At 45.4% G+C, this 23,054-nt stretch overlaps 1 protein-coding gene across 4 annotated transcripts in view; it reads left to right on the top strand.

The window, feature by feature from the left end:
* Positions 1-23,054, top strand: part of PXYLP1 (2-phosphoxylose phosphatase 1) — a 63,744-nt gene that overhangs the window by 36,396 nt on the left and 4,294 nt on the right. For all 4 annotated transcript variants that reach the window (XM_053598692.1, XM_053598693.1, XM_053598694.1 and 1 more), the window contains 3 exons: positions 4,992-5,150; positions 6,056-6,182; positions 13,788-13,927. In XM_053598692.1, coding sequence (XP_053454667.1) covers positions 4,992-5,150; positions 6,056-6,182; positions 13,788-13,927 — 426 coding nt within the window. The remainder of the gene's footprint in view (positions 1-4,991; positions 5,151-6,055; positions 6,183-13,787; positions 13,928-23,054) is intronic.

Genomic DNA, 23,054 nt, shown 5'->3' on the forward strand with positions numbered 1-23,054 from the left:
TCACCAGACTGGGGGGACCTTGGGCAAGTCCTGTGCTTGCTTCTGCCTAAGGTCTGTCACCTGCTGAGGATTACTGTCCCTGGGGTGAGGTCCAGAGCAGTAAAAGGCAGAGAGGGCCCATCTGGCTTTGTATCCCAGTCAGGGCTATGGGAGCATTTGCTGGTAGTGCGCGCAGATTCACCTTCTGGGCGGTGGAGCAGCATCTGGTTATTTTACTCATGATTCTAAGAAGTGTGTGTCTGGGTGCTTTCGAGAGTGAAGAGACGCAAGGAGTTGCTTCAGAGATCACGTTCTCGGCCATTTCTTTGAAACTGAGACCTTGGTGTCCTCTTTCTAGTGAGGAGTCTAGACGTGTGGATGGGATGAAAGTGGTCATGGATGAGCTCAGCAGGGCAGACAGCCACTTGTCACAGGTGGCTCATGGAAATTTTCCCTCCTACTTGGTAATCACACCGCAGAGAAATTGCATGCCTGTTGGTACCAAGTTAATCATCAATAATAGATGTTTCCTTTTCTGTGATTCGTGTCGGTCATGGTGGTACAGTGGTCCCAGGGCACTTGTGTAGGCTCATGGATTTTTCCCATCTACATAGGGAAACTCCTTATCCTTCCATCTATTTATCTGTTCACTGCTCTTTTTTTTTTTTTTTTTTTTTGAGACAGAGTCTCACTTTGTCACCCTTGGTAAAGTGCTGTGGCTCCCCTTGCCTTAGTTGTTTTTTCTATTTTTAGTAGAGATGCGGTCTCTTGTTCAGGCTGGTCTTGAACTCATGAGTTCAAGTGATCCACCTGCCTCAACCTCCCAGAGTGCTAGGATTATAGGCATGAGCCACCGAGCCCTGAGCCACCGTGCCCATTCCCACTGTTCCTTCTGATGCCCCATAGTCCCTTTCTCTTGTTCTTTGACGTCTGAGGTGTGATCATCATCTACTTAGGGTCAGCAGCTGGAGGAGCTGGGGACCTGGGCAAGGCCTGCTGGGAGGCAGTGTCCTGCTGTCCAGGCTGCCCCAGCCCCCAGCTGTCCTTTTGCCCCTTTGTCGAGATGAACAAGGCAAGCCCAGAAGGCTGATGTGGCAAGTGGCGCGGCACCTGGCAGAGGCAGCCTCCGGCCCAGGACCTGCTCCCCCGGTTTCCTTCTCAACCACCTTCCAGGGCTGCCTGTGCGTCAGCCCACAGGGGGCCTGAGGCGGGTCTGGAGCCAGCCTGTGACTCTTGTCTGCTGTGTCTGGCCCTCTCCTCTCCCCAACCACTGCCCCGCCGCCCCCAGCCCTGTGTAGCCAGCTTCACTGTAGACATCCAGGCTCAGCCTGGCTGTGGTCTTCTCTGTGAGGGCTCTCTTGAGTTAGGGAACCCCAGGGCTCCACGCTCCACGTGAGGGCTCACTGAGATATTTCATCAGAAGCCTGGAGCACAGCGCCTGGCTCAGTTCAGAAGGGATTTCTAGAAGACATGTGCTTTGCCAGTCAGCGGGGGATATAAACCTGAAAGAGGCTTAGTCCCAGTCCTCTGAACATTGGGGATGGCAGGGTAACAAACGAGGATACCTCAATGGTGTGAGCCATGACAGCAGCAGGAACTGAATGGGCTCATAGAAAAGAACATGAAACTTCCCTGGGATTCAGGGTAGGCTTCCTGGAGGAGGTGGCCCCTAGGATCAGTTATGGAGTTGGCCAAATTTGGGGAACAGGGGGGTAGAGTTGCAAGTAAATGGAAGAGCATGAATGATGAATACCTGAGGAGGTGAGGCGGCTCTGAAGCTCAGAACAATGAGAACCAAGTTGGGGTGGAGGGGTTAAGATGGAGCTGGGAGGCTTCTTACCCTGCAGTTTCTCGGCATCAGAACCTTCTTTGAATGCCTGATATCTGGAGGGCCCCTGCAAAGGCCCTTCCTGGATTGGCACTGTATTCTGGTGACTTAGGGAGGCACAAATAGCCCAGGGCAATTTCACAGTCTGAACTAGTGGACAAGGCTGACTGCCCAGATGCCAGAGGAAACCGCCAATACAAGTCTTTCTGGAAGGGAGGTCTTGTTCTGATCATTATCTGATCTTTATCTGTGGCTTTCAAACCACTGCTTTTTTGGGTCATGGGCGTGTCATTTATATCCAGCCACATGGTTACCACATAGCAGCTCCAGCAAGCCTCACCCCATGTGTTTACAGATGACCCAGCAAACTGAGACTCTGGGACACTCTGCCCCTGTACCACCCATGTTATCTTGGCTCCCTCGCTGCTCTTCTCCCCGCCCCGGCTCCACGAGAGTGTGCCCACAGACATGACAGAGGGCCAGGACTTGGTAGATTTCATAAAGGAGCAACCTCAAGGGCTGATTGGTGCCACCAGCCAGAAGGGCCACGTCATCTGCCGCAGGACACCTCTTTCTCCATATTCCCTTGCTCTGGCATTAATCCCTATATAATAAATTGCCTCTGATACCTGAGATGTATATTTAGCTGTTCTAGTACCTTCCAGCTGCTGGGAAGAAAGTGGCTCTTAGAAGCACCAAAAAGGGCTAATTCTGAGTTGGCAAAACTCAGACTTCTCAGATTCCAATTCTGGGGTTCTGCAATTGTTGTTTTGATAACACAGCAATGAGTGGAAATATGCTTATTATAAAAAAAAAGTATATCTAGGCATTATAGATAAACACATGTATATTTATGTATGGAATATATAACTATGTATATACCACATAACAATGTTTCCATCAATGACTGTGGGCCCATATTACACTAACAGTGTTTCTACTATGCCTTTTCTGAGTTTAGATATGTTTAAATATACAAATGCTTACCATTGTGTTACAGTTGACCACAGTATCCAGTCTAATACTGTGCTATGCAGGTCTGTAGCCTTACCCTGGGTGTGTCGCAGGTTTGTGGCAGTGCATGCTGTGGTGTTCAGACAGTGATGAAATTACCTAATGACGCATTTCTCAGGATGTGTGCCCATTTTAAAGCAACATACAACTGTCCATATGTATGTGTGTGGATATATAAAGCAATACAGACACTTGTGAAAAAAACACACAAGTAAAAGTACTTCTTTGCACCCCATTCCATGCATTCCCCAAAGGAAACCACTGCTGTGTTGTACTGAGTAACCTAGGCATTTTTGGTGTAAATATACGTAATAAGCAAATGCCTGTATAGTCTTAGATTTATGGGTTTTTTTCTTTATACACAGAGAATTACATCAATATCCAGTGACTTGGTTTATTCACTTTCCACAACTTATCTTTGATTCTTTTCCTTTCTTTTAAACTGGGGTAGATTATCCCACAGTGTGGACGTAACAGTCCGTTGTGCTAGTGATAGATGTTTAGCTATTTCCCTTTTCGTTGTGACGAGCAGCACTGCAGTGAATCTTTGTGGCCATATGTGTGTGTGGGCACTGATGTCTCTATAGAATAGACTCCAAGGTGTAGAATAATGGGACCAGTGACGATGTACATAGAACATTTGATGGCTACTGCCAAACCCTCCTTCCGAAAGGCCGTCCCTGTTCCCCCTCTCAACCGCAGTGTTTGGAAGTGTCAGGATTCTCACACCTTTGCCAATGCTGGATATTGTCAGTAAAGCATTTTCCAGTCTGATGGGGAGAAATAGTATCCTGGTTCTTTTATTTTGTATTTCTTTTTTTTTTTTTTTTTTTGCAGAGACAGAGTCTCACTGTACCACCCTCGGGTAGAGTGCCGTGGCGTCACACGGCTCACAGCAACCTCTAACTCTTGGGCTTACATGATTCTCTTGCCTCAGCCTCCCGAGCAGCTGGGACCACAGGCGCCCGCCACAACGCCCAGCTATTTTTCTGTTGCAGTTTGGCCGGGGCTGGGTCCGAACCCGCCACCCTCAGCATATGGGGCCGGCGCCCTACTCACTTATGAATACTCTTGAGCACCTTTTCGCATGTTTATTGGCCACTGGTATCTATGTTTCCGTAATTAGCCTGTTCATATCCTTTAATGATTTCTCAGTTGCAGGGGCTCTTACGTACTATGGACGTCAGTGATTTGTCTGTTATATTTTGTTAACAAATATGTTTCTTTCAGTGTATTGCTTATCTCTTAAGTTTGTTTATGGCATCTTTTTGCCAAAGGGAAGTTTTAAATATTCATGCAGAAGAGTTTGTAGAAGAAAGTAGGGAATTTAAATTGAGTTAGCTTGGTGGTTGGTCCCTATTTTAGCTCTTGTTCACATGTCTGTACATCTGTGTATATTATGATGATTAATGAACCTTTTAGAAGTTAAATGGATCCATGAGCAAACTTGTTTTCGGGTCTTTCCCTCAGTGGGTGGGTGGGTACTGAAAGTGCACCCCTCACGGGTGGAGACTGTGATCAACAGTCCGGCCAGACCACATGTAGAGGGGAAGGGTGGGCTCACTGAGGGAAAGAGGGTGCTACATGGACAGATGTAACAGATTGTAGGACCCACACACGGCACCCAGAAGACCGCACTGAGGAAGGCAGCTGGATCAGGGGTGGGCTCCCTCCACCACGTGTGCCTTGGTCCCAGGCTCTCTGCTGTGAGACCTAATGAGTAGGGCCCAAAGCAAAAAGCAGATGATATTAAACGAGGTATAACGGACACTCATGTCTGGCACTTAGCAGGTAGTAAGTGGTGATGGTTTCCTCCTTGTTGTTGTTACTGGAATTAGGTGTTAGGGTGAGGTATGCAGATTGTCAGAAGTTAGTGTGTAAATTCCTCCTCAAACTGCCCTGAGTGCAACCCCTTTCTCTGGGAGGCCCCACTAGTGTCACCTAGATAACCCTAGTGAAGAGATGGTAATGGCAGTGAGAAAGGCAGGGCACACTGGGGGCTCAGGAAACACTCCGTGGCCGGGAAGCAGCCATCTTGCCCCACCGAGGTGTGCCCCAACTCTGAGGGAGAGAGCAGTTACTCAGAGTGAGACCCAGCCCCACACTGGCCCTTGCAGCTGGCCGGTGCCTTGATGACTGTGCACAGTGACCTGTTTTGCTTCCCTTGCAGTCCACCTGATCCCAGTGTCAACAGCTAAGAATGGAGCGAGCAGCAAGAGTCGAAAGAGAATCATGCCTGCCCCAGTGACAGAGCCCCCCGTGACGGACCCCATTTACGAAGCCCTTTTGTACTGCAACGTCCCAAGTGTGGCCGAGCGCACCATGGAAGGTAGGCCTGGCTGTGCCACCCGCCTCGGCCTTTGTGGCCTGGGACTCAGTGCCTGGCTGATCGCCCCTTTGGGGACTAGTTCTTCGAGCAGCATAACACAGAGGTAAGGGCAAGGCGGCTGGGGCTCAGATCCTGCAGTTGCCAGCAGGCTGTGCTCACGAGTGAGTGGCTGGGCCCCAGCTTCTTCATCTGTAAAATGGGAGCAACTAGCAGTACCACACCTGGGACTGACGAGAGGATCAAGTACAGCTCTGAAGAGCTCAGGGCTCACGAGCAGCCCACTTGTCATTATCATGATCTTCAGTGAGATTAGCATGATGTAAAGGTGGCCTGGGGAGGCTCCAGGACAGCCCCTTAGCTTATTGGCTTTTCAGGGTAGATTCTCAGGACTTAGGTCTTGCTCTAAAGGTGTGGGAAGTGCAATTTCTATGTCAAGATTTGTTTTTCTGAAAAGATATCAAAGGGCAGTATTGAGTATTTACCTATTTGTGCCCTGCCTCCTTTTATGAAAGACGTGAGGCAGAAGTCATCGTTCCTGTGTCTGGTGGGACCCTCCTAGCTGTGTGTGTGAGCGAGGCCACATGAGTAGACAGGCCCTGCTCTCACTGCCTTTTCATCCCCAGCCTCACCCAGCACATCCTGTTATTCCTGGGGGAGTAAAGAGAGGGGTCTGGGACGTCCCCAGCCCTCTCACATTCCTCTGTCCTGCCTTGTGAGGCTATTCACCGGCCCCCTCCCGGCCGGCAGCCCCTCCCGCAGCCAGAGTCGCTGCACAGGGGCTCTGCAGACACTCCGCTGCCTCCTTCCTGGACTCTCAGCACAGACGCAGCCCACTCACTGCCCCTGCAATCCCCTTCTGGAAGAATGGACACCTATTGAGTGGTGACTGTGTTTCTCTCTTACAGGTCATGCTCCACATCATTTTAAGCTGGTCTCGGTGAATGTGTTCATTCGTCATGGGGACAGGTACCCACTGTATGTCATTCCTAAAACAAAGCGACCAGAAATTGACTGCACTCTGGTGGCTAATAGGTAAATTGCATTTTTTTTTTTTTAATTAGAGACGAAGTCTTGCTAGTTGCCCAGGTTGGTCTTGAACTCAGAGGCTCAAGCCGTCCTCCTCCTTAGCCTCCCAAAGTGCTGAGATTATAGGCAAGAGGCTCTGTGCCCAGCAAACTGCACTTTTTTTTTTTGAAAGTAATTTTCAAGAATCTGTTAAATCCTATACAGTGGAGAATTACAGGATAAAGGAGTGACTTATGCTTGATGAGCACATACTGTTTGCAGGAGCCTGACCCTCAAAGCAGTCTTGAGTGGGAATGCAATTATAGAATTGAAAAGACCAGGGTGCACAGAGGCAGGGACACCTGTTTCAAACAACCCAAGCAGACAGAGTGAGGTTTGAGCCCAGGTCAGCTGGAGGCCCACCCCCGTGACTGTTCTTCAGTTTACGGTGAGCACTGGGCAAGGAGTCTTCCCCCCAGCTCAGCTGTCCATTTGCAGCTGCAGACAAGTCCTTTGGTGACCCTGAGCCTCAGTCTGCCATCTCTAAAGCAGAGATGACAACACACCACGCAGGGTTGGGGTGGGGGATAAGTGAGGTGATACAGGGCAAGGCTTGTTGGCAGTTGCAAAGCCATGTGAGTATAAGGTTATTATTTCAACATTTTAATTTTTCACGGAAGCGGAGACAGCCTGTTCTTAGTAGAAAGCCCTTAGGATGAAAAATAATTAAATAGAGAGTGGAAATTGTGTATATGGAAATGGCATGGCCCTACAATTAGAGGCACAGTTAGCAGTAAAATGATGGGCCAGTCCTGGGCAAATGTGTCTGGGGGCACATCACATCTTAGCGGAGCTTACTGAATGAGGTCAGGAGACACAGGAAGCTCTCAGTGGAGAATATGTTATTTTGATGGAATGCTCTAGGGCGCCAGCCTGCCCCAGGCAGAGCCAGCCTAGTAGAACTGTGGATTATCTCACTGTGGCCAGGGCCATTCTTTAAAAGTGGCACTTTGCAGCTGGTCTTGCAGGGCCCTTCATTCTGTCGCAGTGATGGCAGGACCCTCTGATGGGGACCATTTCTGAGCTCCCGTTTAAGAGCCCTGCTGGTTCCTAGAGACAGGTGCCCTGGTTGCCTCTGTCCTCATTAGCCTTTGCCTCGTTTTAATTCATTGAACATTCTGTATTTTTAGAAGCTACCTTAAATCCTTTGTGGAAAGAGGGTAGAATGTACATGATTAATTAATGTTGGTTAATTAGTTCCATCTTTGGAAACAGTTGACAGTTGACTTGTCATTGTAAACACATACTTAGGGTGAGAGTGAGTGGGATCTCCTACAAAGCGGACCCATTCTGGGCACTGACTTCTCCAGAACTATGGGATCTGAGTCACCCGCAGGGCCTGCTGACTTCCCACATGCTATTTCATAAATTCGTAAATTAGTAATATTGTCACCCAGTGAAAGGGAATATTTGGGCCAGCAGGCAGGGTGTGGTGACCTGGACCAAGCAGGAGCTCTTGTCATCATGGCGTGCCAGCGGCCCCAGAGTTTCCACCCCTGATGGAAGTTCCTGTAGCAGAAGCAGCCTATGTGTGAGTGCTGGGTGCTGCATGAGAAAGGTGCCGTGTTAACCCTCACATTGCCGACATTGAGGTCATTAGCCATTCTTATACCATGTTTAGTAAATGACTGTTCTGCATTCATAAATATGAATTAAATACAATTTTCTACATGCAAAGAAGAAAAATATTCATTTCAATCAACAAATCCACTTTTTTAAAAATTTTTTGAGACAGTCTTGCTATGTTGCCCTTGGTAGATTGCTGTGGCATCACAGCCCACAGCAACCTCCAACTCCTGGGCTTACGCGATTCTCTTCCCTCAGCCTCCCGAGTAGCTGGGACTACAGGCGCCCGCCACAACACCCGACTGTTTTGTTGCTGTAGTTATCATTGCTGTTTAGCTGGCCCAGGCTGTGTTCAAACCTGCCAGCCTCAGTGTATGTGGCTGGTGCTGTAACTACTGTGCTATGGGCTTCAAGCCTCAATCAGCATTAATTGAACAAATTTTATTCTTATCCTCCTATCATGTGCCTGGTGTGGCGGCATGTGCCTGGCTCATGTACCAGGAGGTGGCATGTGAGTGGCTCCTAAGTGATGGGAAGGAGCCAGCCCTGGGAAGGTCTGGGGAGAGAGTGCTCCAGACGGAGGGAACGGCAAGGCAAGGGGCCTGTGATTGAAAGAGCAGTAAGACCAGCATGTGGGGCGGCGCCTGTGGCTCAGAGGGGTAGGGCGCCGGTCCCATATGCCAGAGGTGGTGGGTTCAAACCCAGCCCTGGCCAAAAACCACACACACAAAAAAAAAAAGACCAGCATGTGGCTGAGCTGGCGGGGCGGGGGCTTCTGAGGAGTCACGGAAGGGTGGCTGTGCTGCCCCCAGGGGCCCACTCACCTCTGGAGGTGCACCTAGGGCGCAGCCAGCCCTCAGTGAAGGGTAGCCTGCAGTATTAGAGAAGAGGAAGAAAAGGAATGGAAGAAGAGCAAGAAGTAGAAGGGGAAATAGGTTGAGGCTTGAGCTGGAAGAGAGCGGCCCGACTCCGCCTGCAGCAGGGAGGGAGGGGCGGCTGATCAGAGCAGGCTGCCCAGGGAATGGGCCGAAGGCTGTGCAGGAGAGGCCAGGCAGACGCTGGTGCTGAGCTGCCCCTGGGCCATGTGTGTAGCCTGTGCAGGGTGCTGGACAGCTTACAGTTGGGGCCTCAAAGTTAGTTTCACAGGCACGCATTTGGAGAGGAGAGGTGGGTGGGAATTAGGTCATCTGAGGCTGCAGTCATGACACCCAGCAAGGCTGGGGTGTGAAGGGATGAAAGAATGAAGGTCTGACAGCCATAGTGTGGAGGATGGATTGGAAGCTGGCCGAATTGTTTACGTTATTAGAGAGATAGTGATCCAGAGGACAGACTTTGCTTGGAGTCAGAGCCACGTCCTTAAAATGGCCTACAAGGCCTACATGCCGTTCCTGTGCCCTCCACGTGTCTGATCTCCCTTTCCACTGATCACCCTCGCTCACTCTGCGTCAGCCACACTGCTGGTCTCCCCTTCCCAGGCTCGTCCAGCTCTGCCGCCTCAGGGCCTTTGCACTGACCATTTTCTCTCTGGTAGGCTCCTCCCACAGATAGTTGTGTGGCCAGTTTTCTTCCCTTCTTCAAGTCTTTGCTCAAATGTCACCTTCTTAATAACACCTACTCAGAACACTCCAGTAAAAATGACAAGGCAGCTCTTCCCTCCACCCTGGTCTCCCACACCCTGCTTTAATTCCATCTTTGGTTGTTTAATTCCATCTCGGAAAACAATGACAATTGATTTGTCCTTATAAACACGTACTTAGAGTGAGACTGAGCAGGAACCCCAGTAAAGTCAGGCCGTTTCCAGGTGATGACCTGCTAACACTCACACTCACACTCTCTCTCTCTCTCACACACACATACACACACACAATTTTGGTGCTCGTTGTGTATTGTCTGCTTCCCCAGGCTAGCTTGTAAGGTCCCTGACAGCAGGAGTTTTTGGTTTTGGTTTTGTTTACTGCTGTTGTATCCCAAGTACCTCAGCCAGTGCCTGGCCATATGGGGCGAAGGGTGGTGGTGGTGGTAAATGTTTGTTGAATGAATCAACAATGGAGGTTGGAACTTAGGGAGTGGCAGCAGAGATGGAGAGAGGTCACAGATCTTAGAGAAAGTTGCAAGGTGAGATCAATGGTACTTGGTGACAGGTTGGATAGGGTTATGAGGCGGGAGGGATGGTACTCAGGATTCTGATTGGTGTCTGGCTGGTGGTGGTGCCCTTCCTGGAATAGATAGCACTGACGGAGGGAGGTATGAGAGGGAAGTCCTGAGTACAGGCTTCAGTGCTGTGCTTGAGCTATTATGAAACATTCAAGTCATACTTTCTAGTTGGCAGTAGGTATGCAGTTTTGAGACTCTGGAGCTTGTCTTGCTGGGAGATAGAGTCTTCAGCACGCTGATGACATTTGACAGTGTGGGCTTGAATCAGAAATGAGCCAAACAGGGTGGCGCCTGTGGCTCAGTGAGCAGGGCGCCGGCCCCATATACCGAGGGTGGCGGGTTCAAACCCAGCCCCGGCCAAACTGCAACAAAAAAATAGCCGGGCATTGTGGCAGGCGCCTGTAGTCCCAGCTACTCAGGAGACTGAGGCAGGAGAATCGCCTAAGTCCAGGAGTTGGAGGTTGCTGTGAGCTGTGTGACGCCACGGCACTCTACCGAGGGCAATAAAGTGAAACTCTGTCTCTACAAAAAAAAAAAAAAAGAAAGAAGCCAAACACAGTCTTGGAAAACACCAGCATGTCACAGGCTCAGACAGAAGAGGATCCCAGGAGAACACACTGAAGTTGCAAACAGGGAAGAAGTCAGGAGAGTGACGTTCCAAGAGCCAAGGAAGGCAGGGCAATTAATCACTCCTAGTAGAGCAAAGAGATCCAGAAAGCTAAAGACCAAGAAGAACGCATTGGGCTTCTCTTTTTATAATTTCATTTCATTAGTATAAGTACTTCCTTAATTGGCATAAATTCTGGTGTGAATTCATTCCAGTTTCCAGCCATATACACTTTCTCGAATTGTGTTTTCTGATAAGTGTCACTGGTTTTATGCCTTTCTGCTGCGTTTACACTCTGTGCAGAGCTCCGCGGTTGCTCAGATTATAGCTGAAGCATAGTAAATTCTCTCATGAGTGTGTAAATTAGCCTTGGAGTTCTATCTCAAGCTCTGTGGCATAAATAGGTGTGAATAATGCATATGAGGGTGTAAATAAGAATCTGATGTGAATGTCTTGAAGACTTGAGATAGTAACATTTGATTCCTTCAGTTTTCAATATAACAGATTTCCATAGAGGCCACAATTATATGGGTTTTTCATGAAAAAAGTTCATCCTCATAATTATTCCTACATTAGTTGGGATAAGGCTAGGCTTTTGTAAGGAGGAGATTCAAGAATGCATTACCTTATATTACAGAGAGGTCTGTCTCCTGTGTGAAGATCTTAGGTGAGTCAGCTCTACCTGGTCATTGAGGGTCCTGGGTTCCTTGCAGGTTGTAGCTTCCGCTGTCCCCCAGGGATGTCTACATGGTTCAGCCTGGGTTACTGTGTACCTAAATTGTGGTCAGAGGGCTTGGTGCCTGCAGCTCTGTGGTTAGGGTGCTAGCCACATACACCGGGGCTGGCAGGTTCAAACCTGGCCCGGGCCTATTCAACAACAATGACAACTACAACAACAACAAAAATAATAGTGGGGCATTGTGGTGGGCGCCTGTAGTCCCAGCTACTTGCGAGGCTGAGGCAAGAGAATCACTTAAGCCTAAGAGTTGGAGGTTGCTGGGAGCTGTGATGCCACAGCACTCTACTCAGGGCGACATAGTGAGACTCTGTCTCAAAAAAAAGAACCCAAAGATAGGGAGAACCGGCTATATTTTGATCAGAATGTGGATATTTTTAATAGACACTATGAAACTTGCCGTATTTATTGCTATAAATTATGAAAGGCTTGGTGTTTTCATGAAGCATCCAAGGATGGTCACTTCAGAGTTGAATTCATTCACATTTGTTTTTGAAGCATCTACTGTGTGCAGGGCTCAAGGGCTGGCGCAGAGGACCAGGTTGTCAGATCCAGAACAGGTGCAAGGACTCGGGTCACCTGGTCCTCTTCCTGTTAAAAAGATAGAGCCGTTTAAAATCTATTCCGTTCAACTTTCTACACCAAAATTTACCAAAAGTCATGAATATAGTTAGATATCAAAGCATCATTAAGCAGTCGGGTGCCCTGAAAACCTGGGACATCTCAGCAAACACTTTCAATAGTGAAATTTCATTTCTAAAATTGGCAGCAAAGCTTTATCAGATCCTCAAAAATATCACCAAAGAATCATGAAAGAATGGCATGGAGCAGAACATTTGGCTTCTATTGCTGGATGGCCTTTGTTTACGTTCCTATCAGCAATCTCATTATCAGTCTGGACATTTTATTTCCCAGCTTGCAAACATTTACGTGCTTTAGCCTCAGGCCAAATAACATACCCTCTGTTTTTATGGAAAGACATAATTCCCTGTAGCCATCCAGAGTGATTTATTACAGTATACTGCATGCCAGGATTAGCATTCTCTAATTTTACAGTATGGATTTTTTTTTGCAGTTCTTTTTGGCCAGGGCCGCGTTTGAACCTGCCACCCCTAGTATATGGGGCCAGTGCCCTACTCCTTGAGCCACAGGCACCGCCCAAAAGTATAGATTTTTTTTCTTTTTTTAGCTTTGTGTTTTTGAAAGATGATAAACCCATTTTGGCAGCCATTTTTAAAGCATTGCCAAAGTTGATTGGGCTTTCAGACAGCAGGGGTTTACCATTAGAACAGTTTATCTTTGCTTCTTTTCATGCCGTTTAGTCGTGAACCACTCTATCTGGCTTCTTCTGTTCAGCTGGAAAATGTGTATTTACAGCAACCTCCAACTCTTAGGCTCAAGTGATTCTCTTGCCTCAGCCTCGCAAGGCCATCCCATTATTCAAGGAAAAGATGTGTGTATTCATAGGTCATTTCATTATTCAGGGAAATTGTATATTAGTGATTCGAAAGACTTACCGCATGTACTTTGTGACGGCAAACTAATCTCATAATCTCAGCTCTTTTATGAACTTTTTTCGATATTTATTACCACTCCCTATTAAATGAGCTCTTGTGTGTGCAAACTGCAGAGTGATCTTGGTTATCTTACTAAGTTAACAACTTTCCTAAAGGGAGGTTTTCCAGAGGTCAGAAAAATGAGGGATTAAAGGTTACCTAGGTGAAGGATGAGGGAGATGTTATAGGAGGAAGAGGTAGCACTAGAAAGTTGTGGGCGTGTGAGAGAACTGGGGGTAGGGGGTGTTGTCTCTGGGTGGCCAGAGCACACTAGGAGGGTGAAGAGAGCCAGGTAAGCTTTGGGAGGGGCCAGGTCAGATGGACAGGAGGCACACCTTCCAGAAGGTGGCCATGGGATGGCCAGTGATGGGGAAGGGCAGACTCGGAGTTGCCTTTTAAGTCGATTCCTGAGGCGGTGGAGAAGGCACGTCAGTGGGGCCTGGTTAAAGGGCAGGAGTGCCAAGGAGGACCACTCTGCCACCTAGACAAAAGCTGCCTAAGACCAAAAGCCAGGGAGTGGCTATGAGGGTGAAGGAGAAAGGGATGGAGGCACCCCAGGAAGAAGAATCCGCACAATTGGGGTGAGGGGAGTTGGCATGTGCAAGAGCAGGGAAGGGAAAAATTGGGACAACTCCCAGCCCATGGCATGACTGCTGGATGGGTATTGGGGGCTCCAGAGAGGGAGCCCAGGAGGTGGTGCAAGGTGGGAAAAATGTTGGGAAGGGAAAGCTGAATCCCCAAGTGCCAAATTCAGCCAAGGTGAGAGACTCAGGCTGGCCTTACAGAGAGAGAGTTTTATGGGTGGGTGTCAGGTCAAGTAATAACGAAATTTGAATTTAAAAGTGATGGAGCCAAAACCTATTATTGGTAAGAAAGGCCTCGACGCATTTGACATACTCCTTGCTGAGGTTGAGAACTCTTTAGACCACTAATTCTCTGTTTTGTCTCTTTAGGAAACCATATCACCCTAAACTGGAAGCTTTCATTAGTCATATGTCAAAAGGATCTGGAGCCTCTTTTGAAAGCCCCTTAAAAGGCCTGCCTCTTTACCCTAATCACCCGCTGTGCGAGATGGGGGAGCTCACACAGACAGGTATGTGCCGTGCCCTTTGCTCACTGCTCTCCCGTCCCCTCTTCCATGCCTGTACACTTGTGGGGACACTCTAGGTAGTGTGCTGAGCACTCAGAGGGGTGAGGGTGGACTCCGTTTGCTCAGTGCTCTCCTGTCCCCTCTTCCATGCCTGTACACTTGTGGGGACACTCCTAGGTAGTGTGCTGAGCACTCAGGGGTGAGGACAGACTCCGTTTGCTCACTGCTCTCCCGTCCCTTCTTCCATGCCTGTACACTTGTGGGGACACTCCTAGGTAGTGTGCTGAGCACTCAGAGGGGTGAGGACGGACTCTGTTTGCTCACTGCTCTCCCGTCCCCTCTTCCATGCCTTTACAAAATCTCCCTCATCCTTCACCTAGGTAACCTTTAATCCCTCATTTTTAATTAGAGTCACCAAGGCATCTACTTAAACATCTGATTTCTAAAAGACAAATACGACCTTTTTTCTTATTACAAAAGCAGTACATATTCATGAAGAAAAATTAGGAAAGCAATTAACATGTATTTTGCAACCTCTCCCAGCTATCCTGAAGTGAAATTTAAATTTAACCCTTCTATATACTTAATTTTTAATAAGTTATATCAGGGGCCTGAACTGTTATTACAAGTTAAGGAAATTAATTTATTATACAATTCTCCATATCTTTATATAAATGATTAAGAACAGCTACACTAGAAAATAGGACAAAGAAATCAAATCATTGTACCATAGTAGATTGGTGCGTCTGACAGCTACAAACTCAGATGTATGGGTGAGTATTGGTGTTAAGTGAGTATTGGTGACTCTTAACAGCGTGTCAGGACATGGTTTTTCCATAAAAAGCAACATGCAGATGTTTCTTAATTTATATTGCATTTTTGGAAAATTTGATGGATGTTAATGATATTCAAAAATGGTCTTGTGTTTTATAGACATAACAAACCAGGGTTAGTTACTGTGAACTAAAGTAATCAGGCAGGTTTTTCCCATGTGGGAATGTCTTACAATACATTCAAGTCATGTGAGACAGAGACTGTTATCCCTTGTAGAGACTGTCAAGCCCCCGGTCCCCGCCCATTAGGTGCCAGGCAGATCCTTCCCCATATTATTGTAATAACCACACCTGCAGCCTCTCCCTCAGGGCAGTATGACTTTGGTAAGAACCACAGGTAGACCCTCTGGTTGCAAATAATAGAAACCAACTCAAGCCAAAAGTGAAATTTATCATAAGGATTCAGGGGTGACTCACAGACGCCAAGATCCAGAGCATGACCAGGCCTCCAGAAACTGGAGCTGGAAATAAAAAAGCTGTCTCACTAAGCTTTGTGGCTCAGACCTGTAATAGCAGCACTCTAGGAGGCTGAGGCAGGTAGATTGCTTGAGCTCAGGAGTTGGAGACCAGCCTGAGCAAGAGCACAACCCATCTCCACTAAAAATAGTAAACCTAGCCAGGCGTTGCGGCCGGCGCCTGTAGTCCCAGTTACTTGGGAGGCTGAGGCAGGAGGATGGCTTGAACCCAAGAGTTTGAGGTTGCTATGAGCTATAATGAGGCCATAGCATTCTACCCAGGGCAACAGAGTGAGATTCTGTCTCAGAAAAACAAACAAAAATGCTACTTTGGCCTTTCCTCTCTCTGTGGTTTTCTGTTGTGTTTATCAACAGAATGGCAATGCTAGCCACACCCAGAAACAAACTTGTAAGCCCAGATTCTTGAGAGAGAGAGTATTTCAAGTCCTAGTGGGTCAGTGCCTGCTCTGGGTAACAGATCAGGATGACTATGCAGAGAAGAGGGGGACAGAGGGCAGTCTCTGGACCCCAGGCCGTACCCTGACAAGAGGTTTCAGGGATGGGGGGTCTCACAAACCTCATTCAGACCTTTCTTCTCAATTGATCTATCATCATTGTTTTCTAAATTAGTATTACTCTAGAAATCATTTTAGCAGTACTGTTTGCTCCTGTTCCCTCATTTCCTTTTAACGGTCACTTGTATCTTCTATTTTAAATGTCATGAAAAATTCATAGCTGTTATAATAATCACTTGTAATTGGCACACTTACGGCACCCCACAGTGACAATGAAGGATAGGTTTGCTCATTAGTGCCTACTCGGTTAAAGATGCTTAGGCAGCTGCTGCACGTGGGAGGGTGGCCAGATGAATAAGACCCTCTCGCCTGGCCTGAAAGAGCCCACAGCTGCATAGATAATGCTCAGGGAGCCCAGGGACTATAAGGCTGGAAGCTGCAGGGTCTTGGAGAGTAAACACAGGCTTCGGAGTCTGACAGACTTGTAAAGCAGGGCGGATAATATCTGCTGACGCAACTGGAGGTGAATTAGATGGGGTAGCATGCGCGCAGTGCACAGTGCTAGCCTGTGACAGGCTCTCAGCTAATGTCATGGAGGTCCAGCGACACATGGGAGCAGGCAGGAATCGTGTATTTGACCTGGGAGAGGAAGAAGGAAAGCTCTGCAAAGAAAATGGAGCCAGGGGCCAGGTGAAGATTCTTCTAGGCAGAGACAGAGGAACAGCATGAACAGCTATGAAAATACAGGCTATGTTTGGCAAGTACAAGAAGCCCTAAGGGGCTAGAACTTAGCATTTCTGTGTGAAAATGTCAGGGAAAGTGCTGTGAGCAGCGACTCAGAGCACAAAATTGGAGCCAGGTGGGCCTTGAGTTTGGGCTCTGCCGCTTCTTGACTATGAATAGCATCTGTAGTTTCTTCATCTGTAAAAGAAGGAAAACCACCGTGCTAACAGTAACAGGCCTTCTGCTTTCCCCGGTTTTTGTGAGGACTAGGTGAGAAAGGCCTGGTGCCACACAGCAAGCACTTTCCCTTTAAAATGTGTAGCCTCAGAAAATAAAATATGTCCAGGGCAAACCCAAGCCAGACACAGAATCTCACTCAGGGTTTGCCCCTTCTTTGCAAATCACTATGGAAATGCTAAAGCCTGACCCAGCCCAGGTTCTTGGGGGAATTGTGCTCTCCAATCTTTTGTTGTACATGCCTGTAATCTCTGCTACATGAGAGATCATTTGAGATCACGCGGGATCATTTGAGGCTAGGAGTTGGAGATCAGCCTGGGCAACATAACGAGACAAAAAAAAAAATGACATAACTCCTTATTCACAGTAGAACCATGTTATTTGGGCTTTTTACTGATCCGTTCCCCTTTTGGGCCAACACATTTCCCTGTCATATACTTTTCAGCCTAAGTTGTCTCATGTTTGCAGTGGAACTTTTCAAAACATTTGGATGTCTGAATAAAAGACCTTACTAGTCACAGGGCCCATATGTAGTAACACCTACAAAGAATTCAAACCCATTACTGAGACAGAATCTCCGTACATCTTGCAGGCTGGAGGGTGAGCTTACTTTTATCCTGGGTTGCCTTTTCCTGTTACCTTTTCGCGCTTGAAGCTGAGGCTGAGTCATTGTTTCAAAAGTTAATTTATTATTATACTGTGGTGGCTCACAACTAAAACAACACTGAAAAGTAAACTTAAAATTCTTCTACACATGTGCCATCACCCCATTCCAGTGCCCCTGTCATCCCCGGGTAACCAATGACATTAGTTTCTTGTGCATCATTCCAGAGTTACTTTATGTAAAACACAGGCAACTGCAAATACAGTTTTTTTTTATTGTTGGGGATTCGTTGAGGGTACAATAAGCCAGGTTACACTGATTGCAATTGTTAGGTAAAGTCCCTCTTGCAATCATATCTTGCCCCCATAAAGTGTAACACACACCAAGGCCCCACCCACCTCCCTCCTTCCCTCTTTCTGTTTCCCCCCCATAACCATAATTGTCATTAATTGTCCTCATATCAAAATTGAGTACATAGGATTCATGCTTCTCCATTCTTGTGATGCTTTACTAAGAATAATGTCTTCCATGTCCATCCAGGTTAATACGAAGGATGTAAAGTCTCCATTTTTTTTAATGGCTGAATAGTATTCCATGGTATACATATACCACAGCTTGTTAATCCATTCCTGGGTTGGTGGGCATTTAGGCTGTTTCCACATTTTGGCGATTGTAAATTGAGCTGCAATAAACAGTCTAGTACAAGTGTCCTTATGATAAAAGGATTTCTTTCCTTCTGGGTAGATGCCCAGTAATGGGATTGCAGGATCAAATGGGAGGTCTAGTTTGAGTGCTTTGAGGTTTCTCCATACTTCCTTCCAGAAAGGTTGTACTAGTTTGCAGTCCCACCAGCAGTGTAAAAGTGTTCCCTTCTCTCCACATCCACGCCAGCATCTGCAGTTTTGAGATTTTGTGATGTGGGCCATTCTCACTGGGGTTAGATGATATCTCAGGGTTGTTTTGATTTGCATTTCTCTAATATATAGAGATGATGAACATTTTTTCATGTGTTTGTTAGCCATTCATCTGTCGTCTTTAGAGAAAGTTCTATTCATGTCTCTTGCCCATTGATATAAGGGATTGTTGGCTTTTTTCATGTGCATTAATTTGAGTTCTCTATAGATGCTAGTTATCAAGTTTTTGTCTGATTGAAAATATGCAAATATCCTTTCCCATTGTGTAGGTTGTCTCTTAGCTTTGGTTGTTGTCTCCTTAGCTGTTCAGAAGCTTTTCAGTTTAATGAAGTCCCATTTGTTTATTTTTGTTGTTGTTGCAATTGCCATGGCAGTCTTCTTCATGAAGTCTTTCCCCAGGCCAATATCTTCCAGTGTTTTTCCTATGCTTTCTTGGAGGATTTTTATTGTTTCATGCCTTAAATTTAAGTCCTTTATCCATCTTGAATCAATTTTTGTGAGTGGGGAAAGGTGTGGGTCCAGTTTCAGTCTTTTACATGTAGACATCCAGTTCTCCCAACACCATTTATTGAACAGGGAGTCTTTCCCCCAAGGTATGTTCTTGTTTGGTTTATCAAAGATTAGGTGGTTGTAAAATGTTAGTTTCATTTCTTGGTTTTCTTTTTTTTTTTTTTTTTTGGCCGGGGCTGGGTTTGAACCTGCCACCTCCGGCATATGGGACCGGCGCCCTACCCCTTGAGCCACAGGCGCCGCCCCATTTCTTGGTTTTCAATTCGATTCCAAGTGTCTATGTCTCTGTTTTTGTGCCAGTACCATGCTGTCTTGAGCACTATGGCTTTGTAGTACAGACTAAAATCTGGTATGCTGATGCCCCCAGCTTTATTTTTGTTACAGAGAACTGCCTTAGCTATACGGGGTTTTTTCCGGTTCCATACAAAACGCAGAATCATTTTTTCCAAATCTTGAAAGTACGATGTTGGTATTTTGATAGGAATGGCATTGAATAGGTAGATTGCTTTGGGAAGTATAGACATTTTAACAATGTTGATTCTTCCCATCCATGAGCATGGTATGTTCTTCCATTTGTTAATATCCTCTGCTATTTCCTTTCTGAGGATTTCATAGTTTTCTTTATAGAGGTCCTTCACCTCCTTCGTTAGGTATACTCCTAGGTATTTCATTTTCTTTGAAACTATGGTGAAGGGAGTTGTGTCCTTAATTAGCTTCTCATTTTGACTGTTATTGGTGTACACAAAGGCTACTGACTTGTGGACATTGATTTTATATCCTGAAACATTACTGTATTTTTTGATGACTTCTAGGAGTCTTGTGGTTAAGTCTTTGGGGTTCTCTAAGTATAACATCATGTCGTCAGCAAAGAGGGAGAGTTTGACCTCCTCTGCTCCCATTTGGATTCCCTTTATATCCTTGTCTTGCCGAATTGTATTGGCTAGAACTTCCAGCACTATGTTGAATAGTAAAGGTGACAGAGGACAACCTTGTCTGGTTCCAGTTCTAAGAGGAAAAGCTTTCAGTTTGACTCCATTCAGTAAAATATTGGCTGTGGGTTTGTCATAGATAGCTTCAATCAGTTTTAGAAATGTGCCACCTATGCCTATACTCTTAAGTGTTCTCATTAGAAAAGGATGCTGGATTTTATCAAATGCTTTTTCTGCATCTACTGAGAGGATCATGTGATCTTTATTTTTGCTTCTGTTAATATGGTGGATAACATTTATAGACTTGCGTATGTTAAACCAGCCTTGCATCCCTGGGATGAAGCCTACTTGATCATGATGAATGACTTTTTTGATGATAAGCTGTAATCTATTGGCTAGGATTTTGTTGAGAATTTTTGCGTCTATGTTCATGAGTGAGATTGGTCTGAAATTCTCCTTTTTGTTTGGGTCTTTTCCTGGTTTTGGTATCAGGGTGATGTTGGCTTCATAGAATGTGTTGGGGAAGATTCCTTCTTCCTCAATTTTTTGGAATAATTTCTGCAGTACAGGAATAAGCTCTTCCTTGAAGGTTTGATAGAATTCTGGAGTGAAGCCATCTGGACCAGGGCATTTTTTGGTTGGAAGCTTTTTTATTGTTTCGTTGATCTCAGTGCTTGAAATTGGTCTGTTCAGGAGCTCTATTTCTTCCTGGCTGAGTCTAGGGAGAGGGTGTGATTCCAAATATTGATCCATTTCTTTCACATTGTCAAATTTCTGGGCATAGAGTTTCTGGTAGTATTCAGAGATGATCTCTTGTATCTCTGTGGGATCAGTTGTTATTTCCCCTTTATCATTTCTGTTTAAGGTTACTAGAGATTTTACTTTTCTATTCCTCGTTAGTCTGGCCAATGGTTTATCTATTTTATTTATTTTTTCAAAAAACCAACTCCTTGTTTCATTAATTTTCTGAATGATTCTTTTGTTTTCAATTTCGTTGATCTCTGATTTGATTTTGGATATTTCTTTTCTTCTACTGAGTTTAGGCTTAGATTGTTCTTCTTTTTCCAATTCCATAAGATCTCTTGTGAGATTGTTGATGCGCTCTCTTTCTGTTTTTCGAATGTAGGTATCTAAAGCGATGAATTTTCCTCTCAAAACTGCTTTTGCAGTATCCCACAGGTTTTGGTAGCTTGTGTCTTCATTGTTGTTATGCTCAAGGAAGTTAATGATTTCCTGTTTTATTTCTTCCTTCACCCATCTGTTATTCAACAGAAGATTGTTTAGTTTCCATGCCTTTGGGTGGGGTCGAGCATTTTTGTTAGAGTTGAGTTCCACCTTTAGTGCCTTATGGTCTGAGAAGATACAAGGTAAAATGTCAATTCTTTTGATTCTGTTGATAATTTGTTTTGTGTCCCAGGATATGATCAATTTTGGAGAATGTTCCATGGGGTGATGAGAAGAATGTATATTCTTTATCTTTGGGATGGAGTGTTCTATATGCGTCTATCAAGCACAGTTGTTCTAGGGTCTCATTTAAGTCTCTTATATCCTTGTTTAATTTCTGTTTAGAGGATCTGTTCAGCTCTGTAAGAGGAGTGTTAAGGTAACCTGTTATTATGGTATTATCAGATATCATATTGCTCAGACTGAGTAAAGTCTGTTTCAAGAATCTGGGAGCATTTAAATTGGGTGCATAGATATTTAGAATTGAAATGTCTTCTTGTTGTATTTTTCCCTTGACCAATATAAAGTGACCATCTTTGTCTTTTTTGACTTTAGTTGCTTTAAATCCACATGTATCTGAAAATAAGATTGCAACTCCTCTTTTCTTCTGAATTCCATTTGCCTGAAAAATTGTCTTCCAACCCTTGACTTGGAGCTTTAATTTGTCTTTTGAAGCCAGGTGTGTTTCTTGCAGACAGCAAATGGATGGCTTGTGTTTTTTAATGCAGTCAGCCAATCTATGTCTCTTCAGTGGGGAATTCAAGCCATTAACATTTATTGAGATAATTGATAAGTGTGGTAGTATTCTGTTCATCTTATTTTGTGTGAGTCCATTGCTTAGTTTTATCTTTTGCATCAGTGTGGAGGTTAGGTTCTGTCCTTTAATTTCTGAGTTCTTACTTTGGTGCTGATCCATTGTGGTGGTCAGTGTGCAGAACAGGTTGAAGTATTTCCTGTAGAGCTGGTCTTGTTGTGGCGAATTTCCTCAATGTTTGTATATCTGTAAATGATTTGATTTCTCCGTCAATTTTGAAGCTTAGCTTAGCAGGGTACAGAATTCTGGGTTGGAAATTGTTCTGTTTAAGTAGATTAAAGGTAGATGACCATTGTCTTCTTGCTTGGAAAGTTTCATTAGAGAAGTCTGCGGTCACTCTGATGGATTTGCCCCTGTATGTCAACTGGCGCTTACTCCTGGCAGCTTGCAGAATCTTTTCTTTTGTCTTGACTTTGGACAGGTTCATCACAATGTGTCTTGGAGAAGCTCGGTTAGAGTTGAGGCGACCTGGGGTCCGATATCCCTCTGACAGCAGTGTGTCAGAATCTTTGGTGATATTTGGGAAATTTTCTTTTATAATATTCTCTAGTCTGGCTTCCATTCCTCTGGGGCATTCTTCTTCCCCTTCTGGAATTCCTATAACTCGTATGTTGGAATGCTTCATAAAGGCCCATAATTCTGACAGTGAACGTTCTGCTTTCTCTCTCTTCTTTTCTGCCTCTTTTACCAAAAACTTTGTCTTCTACCTCTGAAATTCTTTCTTCTGCATGGTCTAACCTGTTGCTGATACTTTCCATTGCATCTTTAAGTTCCCTGATTGACTGTTTCATTTCCTTCAGCTCTGCTATATCCTTTTTATATTCTTCATATCGTTCATCTCTTATTTGATTCTGTTTTTGAATTTCCTTTTGGTTATTTTCCACTTTATTAGCAATTTCCTTCATTGTTTCCATCATTTCTTTCATTGTTTGCAACATGTGTATTCTAAATTCCCTTTCTGTCATTCCTAACATTTCTTTATAGGTGGAATCCTCTGCAGTAGCTACCTCATGGTCCCTTGGCGGGGTTGTTCTGGACTGGTTCTTCATGTTGCCTGGAGTTTTCTGTTGATTCTTCCTCATGAGTGATTTCTTTTATCTGTTTCCTTGCCCTAATTTTCCTTTCACTTCCTCTTGCTCTTTAAGTTCTCGTGCCTGTGGACTAAGGGTTACAGGACCAGAAGGGTGAGAAGGTTGAAGAGCAAAAAAGGGATGAAAGAAAGGAGGACCAAGTGATAAGAAAAAAAAAAAAGAAAAATAGAGAAAGGAGAGGGGGTGGGTAAAAGGAATATAGACAAAAGGAAGAGAGGCACAGAAAGAGGGAGACAGAGCAATATAGGTGTACAGTAGGGTACTTTGATACAACCTTAAAA

The sequence above is a fragment of the Nycticebus coucang genome, chromosome 8 (genome assembly GCF_027406575.1).
Source record: "Nycticebus coucang isolate mNycCou1 chromosome 8, mNycCou1.pri, whole genome shotgun sequence".
In the NCBI taxonomy this organism is placed as follows: domain Eukaryota; kingdom Metazoa; phylum Chordata; class Mammalia; order Primates; family Lorisidae; genus Nycticebus; species Nycticebus coucang.